General features: G+C 34.3%; 1 protein-coding gene across 1 annotated transcript; it reads left to right on the top strand.

Moving 5' to 3' along the window:
• The first annotated feature begins 2,503 nt into the window (after nt 1-2,503).
• LOC147405141 (proline-rich receptor-like protein kinase PERK15) lies at nt 2,504-12,699 on the top strand. Its single transcript, XM_086441342.1, has 9 exons — nt 2,504-2,736; nt 3,811-4,554; nt 5,441-5,998; nt 8,522-8,608; nt 8,881-8,951; nt 9,944-10,020; nt 11,160-11,307; nt 11,794-11,955; nt 12,235-12,699. The coding sequence occupies exons 2-9, from the start codon at nt 3,903-3,905 to the stop codon at nt 12,466-12,468; spliced, it is 1,989 nt and encodes a 662-aa protein (XP_086297468.1). The 5' UTR covers nt 2,504-2,736; nt 3,811-3,902; the 3' UTR covers nt 12,469-12,699.
• The last annotated feature ends 169 nt before the right edge of the window (nt 12,700-12,868 follow it).

The raw sequence follows: 12,868 nt of genomic DNA, 5'->3' as shown, positions 1-12,868 counted from the left end.
CCTCTTCTTCCCCGCCCTAAGCTTCTCCCTCTCCTTCTTCTTTCATCTTCCTTCTCCTCCTCCTCCTCCTCTCTTTCTTCTTCTTCTTCATCTTCCTTAGATATTTTTCCTATGATTTTATCCAAGTAAAATAAAATAATAGAATTTGATTTTTCAACCCTACCTATTTTTCATGGATTTCAAATTCCATGGAAAGTTACTTTCCATGCAATCAAACATACCCTAATGGTAAATTGTTAAATAGGGTTGTAATTGTGCATCTTATTGGTTTCTTCTGCCATAATTGCGCGTCTTCCAAATAAATATTAGCAGATTAAGAAAAGAACAAGAACAATGTCGTACGATACCAAAATTATTGGGTTCAAACACATTTTAAAAATATGTATTTAAAGAAGCATGTATAACAAAAACTGACCCAATTGTCATTGTTTGCAACCTCTTAATCAATATTTTTTTCTCACAGAATTTCTCGTCACGATGCTCAGAAACTCTAGTGCGTGCCACGTCCAGCCTAACGAGGGTACTTTTGTAAATTGGGGATGCATTCAATACATGCAGGCTCGTGTGATTGGTGTATCTGAATTCTATGAGCACCATGAGCCAATTTTTACTAACACCACACCAATTGTGTGCAATTATTTGTTAATTTATATAGGAATTGGTGTGGCAATAGTAGCTCTCAAAAAAAATTCTCCTCTTGATTATCTCAGTTTTAGCTTTCAAGCCTAAAATAAATAATTAAATAAAGATAATGGGCTAATCTTTATACACCATTAATATACATTTTGGAACAGTTGGATCACCGATTTTCACAATTTTCGATGTAGTGACATCTACGTATTTTTGTTGTTGTTTGTGTTCATATCATTTGGTATTATAATCAACACCATGTATAGAGTCCAAAACATCGTGGCACGAGAAGTAGTGATATAAATAAATAGTTACATGGTTTTAGAAAGGAAGGTAAACTGCTACAAATGGATGCTAAGAGTGTTAGTGAAAGAGGTGACCTAAGAGAAATGACTAATCCTTTATACTAGGATGAGATTGATATTCAAATATTTCTTCTTAGAACGTATTGGTTTGACCTCATAAACGAGACCATTGGCACAATGTGAAAAAAAAAATCCATATTCGACCAATCAAGGTGCCAGATTTGTTTTTTGGACAAGTTGAAACCATCAAATTAATGGAGGATGGGAGAAATTAGACAACTCTAACCTGTCGAGGGAACATGAAAAATTTCAACGGTCCTGGGTCATCAAAATTTGGTTTCTAATATTTGTGGGCCTTGGTCCATCAAATTTTCTTATCAAATTTTCCAATTTTCACATCTTGCACCACTCAAAACCATATATCATTCTCCTCGAGATATGCATAATTATAAATCCTTTTTTTTTTTATGTATCCTGAGGCAAATGATCTACGGTTTTGTGATGGGGGTGTATGTCAAAGGGAGGCATCAGATTATTGCCACTCAAAATCATATGGTCAACCAACTTGATGGAGTTACTGACCTGAATTGATCCATTTTCAAGCTGAGTAGATGATTTTCCAAGTTGACTTGGTTCCATTGTGTTTTGTGACCAAGCCACCTTGAAATCTAAGTGAGTCAAGTTGGACTCCATGAGTTCTAAAACAATAATAATAATAATAATAAGAGAGATTTACCCTACAGACCTAATTGTTGCATTTTTATTTAAAAAACTTTCATGGAGTTCTGACAACTCCAAGAGAACTTTACTTTATGAAATTCATTACTCAACGAACCTTATTTTATGAAATTTATTACCCAACAAACCTTGGAGTGGGAACCCATGTTAGAAAATTCAAATTGATAAAGATAATTTGTTACTTAACATACCTTGAAGTGGATTCTAACCGCATCAATTTTTGGTATCCAAAAAACATGATAAGATGTCACAGGGTTATAAAGGATAAAATTCTAAGAACTTCGAAAAGAAAATTAGAAAAAAAAATTAAAAAAATTCACCGTTTAAATTTTATATTGAAATTTGGGTGTTCGGTAGCCATCCATTTTCAACATCTTAGATCAAATTCAAAAAGGATTGTTTTACGAATTTTTTTCTTTTTTAATATGATTTTTTTCATGAAATCTAGAAGAATGTTTGTTGGATTATCAATTTAATAATCCATGTGAGCCCAACTACTCTTAGTAAGATTTGAAATATTACTAAGTATCATTAATAAAGTAAAGGTTTGTTGGGTAACAAACTTAATAAAATAAGGGAGTTTTTTAAATAAAATTGCAACAGATAGGTCTGTCCGGTAAATCTCTCTTATTCTAATAATAGTTCGTGGTGACTATGTGCCCACCAATCAGAAGAGATATGATCAATAACGATTGACATCAAATATGATGTTGTTGAGGTTGTAATTGTTCCAAGTGTTCCAACAAACGTTTTTGACGAAGAGTAGTGATTTATGTTAGGCCTAGAATAGATAAAACGATTAACAAACTAAACCCAGAATTAGAGGTAACAGGACAACACAATAGAAGAAAAAAACCAAAGGAAGAAAGAAAATTCTGTTTTAGGGGGACAAATGAAGAGATTGTGAGAAAGGTGGCGGATTTTGTGGGGTATTTTTCTCTCCTTTGGAGGAGGTGATTGGAGGAAGAACAAAGGTTACCCTTCTGGGCCCCATCACATTCCAACCTTCCTCCTCCCTCTCAGATTCAAGCCCTTCTATCTTTTTTATTATTTATTATTACAGGTTCTCTCTCTCTCTCTCTCTCTCTCTCTCTCTCTCCCTCTCTCATCTGTGTGTGTGTGCGCGCGTGTGTGTGTGTGTATGACCATATATAGATCAGAGATGTAATGAGATGTCTAATTTTTTTTATAGGTTAGATGTGTGTAATGATATAGAAATCAAGCGAAATATGCCAAAATTTTTAACTATACCAACTGTATAAATACATATATAGATTGAGCTGTGATGAATGCACACGATCTTGATATGTGGCTGATGTGACAAGGGCACAGAACCATACATCGTTTTTATCGGGACACATAGGAAAAAGATGAGTGGTTCTGTGCCCTTGCCAGGTCAGTTGCATACCGAGACTGTGTTCCTTCATCATTATTCATATGGATTTTATGTCAAATATAGTTTTAGAGGAGAACAATGGATTTTCGAGTATAAAAATTAAGAATGTTCTAAGATAGATAAAATACAATGGATTGCAGATGAGATTGAATGAGTTAATTAAAATAGTACATCCTAAAGGTTAACTACTTGAAAGTTGCAGATTTTCTGAGAGAAAAATTAAAGGGTTTTGGCTTGAGATTGAAGATTGGAGTATTTATGGTTGATCTCTCCTACAAAATCTAGGCTAGGAGTTGCCACACCAACAATTTTTTTTTTTTTTAAGTTTTCTATGACATTGAGCAAAGCAGAAGCATGTCTCAGTCACCCTTTGTTATTGAGTCTGGCACGTTTTGGTTGGACTTTAAAACACATTTAACTATACTAAACAAGGCCTTTTTACATGACATGCAGTCCAATGTGTTTTATCTCCAATAAAAATTTGTTACGTGAACACTTTTTTATTATTTATTTATTTATTTTTATTTTTTAAAACGAGAGTTAGACAGACCCCCCAACCAGAAAGGCCCGAAGGCTTATTTTCATTGATGACACTGTTTGTTGCCATAGGAATGAGACACCATTTTGGATCGTGACTTTTTTTTTTTTTTCTTTTCTTCCATTGCTATTAATCACAGATTTTACAATAACAATTTTGGACTTTCTTTATGTAACTTAATTTCTTTTCAATTTGTTTTCAAGGTTATCTATCTCGAAAGACTTCGTCTAAGCTAGCAGTTACGAAAGGCTTGGGTTTTACGACACCCTTAACTTGGTCAAAAACTCATTAGCAAATGGCTTCATCCCCTGTGACTGCTCCATCACCAGACGCACCACCGACCCCTCCATCATCGTCGTCAAATTCATCTTCATCTTCATCACCACCACCACCTCCATCATCAACGTCAAATTCAACATCACCACCCCCAAAATCATCACCACCACCAGAAGAATCACCACCTCCACCTGCGGAAGAATCACCACCACCGACACAATCACCACCGCCTAAAGCATCACCGCCACCACCACCATCATCTCAGGTGTCACCACCACCATCACCACCACCCCCATCACAATCAAATAATTCTTCCCCTCCACCACCACCATCAGACGATTCTTCTCCTCCCTCACCTCCCCCGCCTCCGTCTTCTAACAACAACCCTACTTCACCACCACCACCACCACATTCAAAATCAACACCTTCTTCGAGAGCATTATCCCCTCAACGTGCACCGCCACATCGAGCACCACCATCGCATTCTAAGAGTTCACCACCATCCTCATCAAACAATGATAGTAATAATGTACCTATTATAATTGGAGTGGTGGCTGGGGTGGCTGTTCTAGCTATTATTACTATTGCTATCTTTATGTTTTGTTGCAAGAAAAAGAAGCGACGACATGATCCCATGCAATACTATACGGAACCTTCTCCAAGGCCTAAAGGTGCTCAGCACAAAGTCCACAACCCTAACCTCTACCATAATTTTAAAACTTGTAGGGTCAACTCAAAACTCAATTGAGTCATCATCTCAATTATTAACTCGTTCAATCATTAAGTCAACTCATCAAATCTCCCAAGTCGGCTTGATAATACAATAGTGTAATGATTTTGTATCTCAACCTAACACGGTGACTCAAAAACTCAATTGACGTGTATCCTGCATGAATCGTAGACTTTTCCCTTGGGATACACAACTGCACATCTCCATAAAACATTTACAGTTGTGTATCCCAAGAAAAAACTACGGTTCTTGTACCTGTCACGTCATTGAGTTTTTGAGTTACCCTATCAGGTTGATATATATTTATATATTTGAGTCATGATTTTCTAACTCCCCTTCGACAAACTCCACCCCCCAATATATATTTTGCAATTGTGTATCCCAAGGAAAATCTATGGTTCTAGGCACAACCAGGTGGGGAAAGTTTGTGAGAGGGGGAGTCATTTATCATTATTCTAAATATTTTTATTTATTTTACTACTCGAGAACTCTTTCCAAATGTCTATTGAGTCGAGTTAAGTCGACAAATCAACTCGAATGAGTCATATAAAAATGTATTAATGTTAATATATTTAAAATTAATAAAATTTATTTTTTGTTCTCAACAAAAATGTTATGTAAAGCCGAATAACTTGGTCAAGTTTTTAACCTGATGGTTTCGTTTTCAAGTTGACACGATGTGCTGGTTCCATCGAGTTTTGGGGCCATCTCACTAGCTCACCAGAAAAATCTAATTGAGTCGAGTATTGAGTTAACTCATTGAGTTTTAAAACTATGCAATAAGTGATAAATAAATAATAATGCTTGTGTGATCCATGTTGGTGCAGGCAGCGAATATCATGACAACAGTGGGAAGCATCAAAGCTGGCACAACAGTCCCCAACCAATGGACCAAGTAGGGAGAATACCTCCACCTCCCGGTTCAATCGGTCCACCCGGTTCAACTGGACCAGGATGGCTACAACCCCCACCACCACCACCCCCTATGATGAGTAGTGGTGAAATGAGCTCCAATTACTCGGGTCCACGTGGACCAATCTTGCCACCACCTTCTCCAGCTCTCTCTTTAGGCTTCAACAAGAGCACTTTCACCTATGAAGAGTTAGCCCAAGCAACAAATGGGTTCGCTCAGACCAATTTATTGGGTCAAGGCGGGTTCGGTTACGTGCATAAGGGTGTGTTTCCTAATGGTAAGGTTATAGCTGTGAAGAGTTTGAAGTTGGGCAGCGGGCAGGGCGAGAGAGAGTTCCAAGCCGAGGTGGAGATCATTAGTCGTGTTCATCATCGTCATCTTGTGTCGCTCGTTGGATACTGTATAGCGGGCGAGCAGCGGATGTTGGTTTATGAGTTTGTTTCAAATAATAATTTGGAATACCATCTCCATGGTATGTTCTCTTCTCTTCTCTTCTCTTCTCTTCTCTTCTCCTCTCCTTTCTATTCTTGGGTGAATTACTATTTCGTTTCGTGAGCTGAAAATGAGTTATTTACGATTCTGACTCACTGTTCATTTTAATTAGCTAAATGTGAACAATCATGTTTTCATTAAAAAAATTCAGCACGAAATGACTATTTCACAGGTTTGAAATGAAATTGTTACTTTAAACCTGTGAAATAGTCGCTTTTAAAAACCTCTGAATTTGTTATCGGTCCTGGTTTGGTAATTAAAACGAATAGTGAGCCAGAATCGTAGACTCGTCAAAAGTAAATCACTTTTTTGTAAATATCTCTTTATTCTTTCGAGTTTATGGTTGTCAATGGATTAGATCAGACATGAAGTCTTATGAACTTCGTACATAGATTGAGGAATTGGGTTCTGTTAAGGATTGGATTTGATAATCTATTGGGTTGGTATGAATCAACCATGTCCCAATCTAATGAAATGTGATAAATTATAATCCCGAGGGGTTGGCTCAATGGCAATTTCAGATCGATAAACAGTTAATGCCCATAGGTGGTGAGTTTGATACCTAGTATGAGCATTAATTCCTTAGGGGCCACTTGCGAGGGTGCATTTTTACTTACCTGGTGCAGGCATTGCACGTGCCCCAGGACTAGTCCTTGGACAAGACCATGATCTATGGATTGGGCAAAGCCCAATTACGGGCCCGATCCACTGTCTACAAGAATATCTAGTTATCAAAAAAATGTGAGAAATTAAGTAAGTTATATTATATTAGAGTTTGCCTGTACCATACCTTGGGGTTAATAGGGTACTCAAGCAGGAGAGAAAAGGTGATAAAAGTTGGATAAGAAAAGTTGAAAAAGTTAGTAAAGAAAAGACAATAAAGTTGAAGGGATATTTTCAGTAAGGGAGATTGAGGAGGAAAAATAATAAAGGTAAAATAGCATTCTTGAAGGAGAAGAGAAAGAGAAAAACAATAAAATTAAAAGTTTTCCTCGAAATAGATAATTAGATTAAATCCTACCCTCTCTTTATATTGGGGATAAAGGGAGTGGAGTCCACCATTGAGTTTTATTATACAGATACTTCGATTGTATTTATTGCTAATGGATCCATAACTGTTTGAATTTAAATCATTTATTTAGTTCATCATTTTATATTCATAAAAGAATCAATTCATTTTAGTATCAATAAGACAAAAAAGATGATTAAATATATTATTTAAATAAGTAATCTAAATTTTTTAGGAGCATTGGTAGCAAGGAGGGTCACAACTATGATTTTTTTTTTTTTTTCGGTAAGGGACCAAACCATAGTTAACTGGTAAGTTGAAGAGTTCATAGATGACTAGTGTTCAAAAGTAGGGTTTTGGTTAGAAGATGAAGAAATGAACATAGAGGTCATTTCTCGTTAGTCTATATGAGAAGGCCTAAGTCAAGAGGGCATTGTCATCAACATTAGGGTTGCAACTCGGCCAGGTTGGAGATCAACCCGCTCCCAACCAAAACTTGAGAACTAACACCACCTATGCTTGTGCCCAACCTAACTTCTGGCATGAGATGCTCAACCAGAACCTAACCCAAGTCGGGTTGATTCATTCCTAATTAATACTAGATAATTTAGTATTGATAAGGGTTTATAAGAAGATGAGTGGCATGTAAAAGAACTTAAATTTTCCAATTATTTGAATATGTTTCAAAATTTTATATACATAAAATTAACAATTTTAAAGAAGAAGATGAAGACCTTAACTATAATAATCATCTTTATTTACTAATAAGTGAAATTTTCAAAAATAAAAATATTTAAAATTGTAATATAACCATTGTATGACCATATGGAATTACACTTAAAAAGAATCATTCACAATAAAGCAATTATTTTTTTAATGATGAAAACAATCACACATTAGTTGTGATAGATGGTATATAGATAAATAAAGACATGCATATTGTCAAATGAATTGGGAGTGTGCAAGAAACAAAGATATAAGAAATATTTTTAAATTGTAGCCATATTAAGTTTGGGTTCAGGTAAATTGGGTTGCCCAATTCTTATGCCTGGATGATTTGAGTCAGGCAATTTTTTTTTTGTTTTGTTGCCCAAACCCGAGGTCGAACGCAAGCTAACTATTCCCAGACTTAACCATAGGTCGGGTTCAACCCAATAGGTTCGAGTTTGGCCCGCCCAATTGCAGCCCTAATCAATATAAAATAAGGTATGCCAAATACTTACCAAAATTTCGTACACCTTGGTCTTCTTTAATAGACTTATTACAAATGATCTTGATAACCTTTTCTTCGACCTGAAACCAAAAACCTGGCCTTTGATTTCTCCTCTCAAAACTAGACATCTTCAACCTTTTTGGATAATTTTTTTTACCATATATCTTCAATTTTAAGATTAATCTACTTCAACCTCAAGACCTAAAACCAATATAATAATATATATAAATTAAACAATTTTTACATCTTTGCATAGTTCTTATCTAAATATGTGATTACAGGCAAGGATCGTCCAACCATGGATTGGTCAAAGAGGCTCACGATCGCTTTGGGTTCAGCTAAGGGGCTTGCATACCTTCATGAAGATTGTAAGCAATTTATAATTTCATATAATCCTCTCTCCCATTAGTATTACATTTATTTCTATTTTTTAAGAATGTTTTACCAAAATAGACGTATTGTGCCAAAATTATTGCTCCATCAATTATTTGAAATATTTATCAAAGGGGCCATTTACTTGGTTTGGCATTTGATCAATATTTTAAAAAATATGTTGGAGCAATAATTCTGGCCTCATACACAATCATTTTGATACTTTCATCCTTTTTTTAGATGAAAATGTATATGTTTTGGCTTGCAGGTCATCCTCGCATTATTCACCGTGATATTAAAGCTGCCAATATTCTCCTCGACAACAACTTCGAAGCCATGGTATGTGCTTCATCCATGAGTTTTAAGTTACTAATTAGCAAGGACTTTATTCAATATTGTTATTAAATCAAATTTTGGATTCTAATAGTAATATATATATATATATATATATATATATATATATATATATATATATATATATATAGAGAGAGAGAGAGAGAGAGAGAGAGAGAGAGAGGTATAGGTGGCATTCTTTTGACAAAATCCTAGACAACATTCTCGACAAAGCATTTTGTATTATATAGGCTAAAATTTTCAGAATGGGCTGACTTTTTGTGAGGATGATCTCTATGATAAGAAAATCATCCTCACAAAAAATCAGCCAATTATGAAATTTCTAACCCTAGTATATAAGATGAAGAATTGTGAACCATTAATTTTTACTGTTAGTATGTAACCACTTTCCATAGGGTTAGAAGTTTCAGAATTGACTGATTTTTTGTGAATATGATATACTGACTATAGAGATCATCCTCACAAAAAATCAGTCAACTTTGAAACTTTTTAGCCATATAAGTCAAACTTTGTCAATAGAATGCTATATATAAGGAGTTGTTATTGCCACACCAACCGTGTACAATTCTTTGGTGACATACATAGGAATTGGTATGGAATTAATAAATGTTGGTGTGGCAATAGTAGCTCTTTAATGAAATGCCCAACAATGATTTGATCTAATTCGTAATGGATCGTATATAAGGAGTTGCTAATGCCGTTGTGTACAATTCTTTGGTGATATATGTAGGAATTGGTGTGGCATTAAAAAAAGTTGGCGTGACAATAGTAGCTCTTTAAAAAAGTACCCAACAAGGACTTGATCCAATTCGTAATGGATCAGATCCTGATTTATTTAAATCCTTATCAGATTGGTCCTAGATTAATCCTGATCTTACCCGAACTGATCCATTGACATGGATGATGCATATATAAGTTTGGCATTTGAATACTAATGATGTCTCATGGGTGAACGACATGTTGGAAAATCAATTCAGGTGGCAGATTTTGGATTGGCTAAGTTGTCTTCAGATAATTACACTCATGTTTCCACACGTGTGATGGGTACTTTCGGGTAAGAAAAATAACATTGGAGAAAGAGTAGATAACTATATTAAGTTCTAGATAAAAATTTGGGTGTTTTATGATACAGGGGAATACTAACATCCAAGACCTCATGGGGATGTTAGTATTCTCCATTACTTCTTTTTTTTCCAATAATACTTCTATCTATTTTGCCGTTTTGTGAAAAAAAAAAAAAGAAAAAAAAAGTAATAGTATATTAGTCTTTTAACATAATAAATGCTTATTTATGTAATTAATACCTGTCTCTTTCATAATAAATGTTAAAGAGCATTTAATCTTTAGAATTAAATATCTTGTTATAATAAATAATTTGACAATCAATACAAATAAGCATTTATTGTGTAAAAGATCAACATGCCCCTATTTGTTTTCACTAAAAGACAAAATAAATAGGGTTATTGTTGAAAAATAAAGTGTTGGAGAATGCTAATATTCCAATGAAGTCTTGGATGTTAGCTTTCCCCTTTATGGAAATGATCGAGTATTTTGCAAAAACTTTGGCGTAGTTTTTTCAAAATTTATGAAAATGATTATATATTAGATTTTATAATTATTTATTTTAACTAAAGCGATTATATGTACGATCACATTTACAATTTACTTATTTACCCTTCTTGTGAACCTGTGTTCAACTCAACTACTCAAGCGAATAAGGTAAATTCATCAAAGAGACGTGATTTTCTGACGTGGCATGGGCTAGAACAATAGATTTTTTCCATCAGGATACACAATTGCACATCCCCATAAATATGTGTAGTTGTGTATCTCAAGAAAACAATCTATGGTTCTAGTATATGCCACATCAGGGACATGTGTCAAAGGGGGGCGTCAAAAAATCATTAATCTTCGTCAAATTGTTTATGCAATGACTTGCAAAAGGTGATTGTTTTAGTAAAAAATATAAGAGTCGTGCTGGAGTGACCTTAAGTTTGTACCTCATATTGCACATCTTGACGTGAAAGTATGTAGGAACCATAGATGGTATATAATCATTTTTGTAAATATTAATAATAACATGGGGCTGATATAATAATTTTGAAAAAAATATGTAACCATTTTAGTAATTTAATTTCCTCTTAAATTTATCAACTTAATAATGGAATAATTTTTTTTTTCTTATACATACAGATATTTGGCTCCTGAATATGCATCGACGGGCAAATTAACTGAGAAATCCGATGTTTTCTCATATGGTGTTATGCTCTTGGAATTAATAACTGGACGAAGACCTGTGGATACTACTAATACCTACATGGAAGATAGCCTAGTCGATTGGGTTTGTGCCTCCTTTTAAATTTCCAATTTCTTTGTGTGTCTTTTTTTTTTTTTTTTTATTAAAAAAATAAAATAAAAATATAAGGAGGTAATTTTAAAATGGGCATATAATATTTTATCAAACAGGTCATACATGATACATCTATTTTACTAAAACAATTACCTATTTTAATGGCATTTTACTGAATTTACCTTTATACCATTGTTTTGAATAGTATTTTATTTGAGGTTCATAAAAATGGTATAAAAGTAAAATCACATAAATGACATAATAATAGATATCATTTTTGTTTAAAATAAATCAAAATCAAAATGGGTATATACCCTTTTTGATAAATATTTTGGCCTGTAATTTCAACAAAATACTAAACCATTTTGGATTTTTCGTAATCATCTAAATAAAAATTTGCACTAAAATATACATGTTTCATGTTTCATTCAATCTTCTTTTTAATGGATGTATAATTCCTTGTGCATGTGACCATAGGCTCGACCTCTCCTAACTCGTTCTCTAGGGGATGGCAACTACGACGAGTTGATTGATCCACGACTAGAAGGTAATTATAACCCCAATGAAATGGCACGAATGGTAGCGTGTGCCGCTGCAAGCATTCGTCATTCTGCAAAGAGACGTCCCAAAATGAGCCAGGTATGCGACTCCAACAACAAATTGCACCCAATTTCTTCTATATTATTGCCAAAAATTACATTATTTTCTAGTCGTGGAACATGATTTCCGACACTCCATTACATGAATCACATATAAGAATAACGAAAATTCGAGAGACCTCTGGTATCCCCGATTGGATTTATTTTGACAGAAAATGGAAAATCTGACTTGGATATGATTAAATATCCCAACAATTTTTCACATTTATTTTAAAAATACATAAAATGAATTAAATCTCTAATTATTTTTGTTGAACAGATAGTACGAGCATTAGAAGGCGATGTCTCATTAGAAGATCTGAACGAAGGGATGCGACGACAAAACTCCCAACTTACCTCAAGTTCAGACTATGATACGGGGTCATACAATACAGAGATGAAGAAGTTCAAGAAGACGACATTGACTAGTCAAGAATTTCCAAGTAGTGAGTTTTCCCCAAGTAGTCAAGGCACGAACTCTCAAGAGATGATTCATGAGCAGAACCATATATAGGCTCAACCCTTGAACACCCTCCTAATAACCCTCGAAATGTTCAAAATTGCTTCTTTCGATATCGATATATACACTTAAAAAGAGGAAAATGGGATTATAATTTCATTGTTGTTATGTGATAGAGATTGAAATGTTGAGTGATAATTTGGGATTTGGGTTCATTTGTGTGTAAATGTATTATCTACTATAAGTAATGTGGAGGCAGACCTAGCTTTCATTATGTTTGTTAAAGTTGTTTTGAGTTAGTTGTGGTTTGAAGTTGGAAAGACAGGTTGGGGATTGGTTTTAATTGACTTCCCTTTGGCCTTCCATTAAAGTTTGAAACATTTTTTTTATATTTATAAATAAGACTCTAAGTGGAAGGATCATATTTTGAAAATATTTACTAAAAATTATGTAT

This window comes from Akebia trifoliata, chromosome 4 (genome assembly GCF_017979445.1).
Source record: "Akebia trifoliata isolate Shusen 1 chromosome 4, ASM1797944v1, whole genome shotgun sequence".
In the NCBI taxonomy this organism is placed as follows: domain Eukaryota; kingdom Viridiplantae; phylum Streptophyta; class Magnoliopsida; order Ranunculales; family Lardizabalaceae; genus Akebia; species Akebia trifoliata.
Note: the sequence above shows the minus strand (reverse complement) of the source record. Positions and strands in the feature narration are given on the sequence as shown.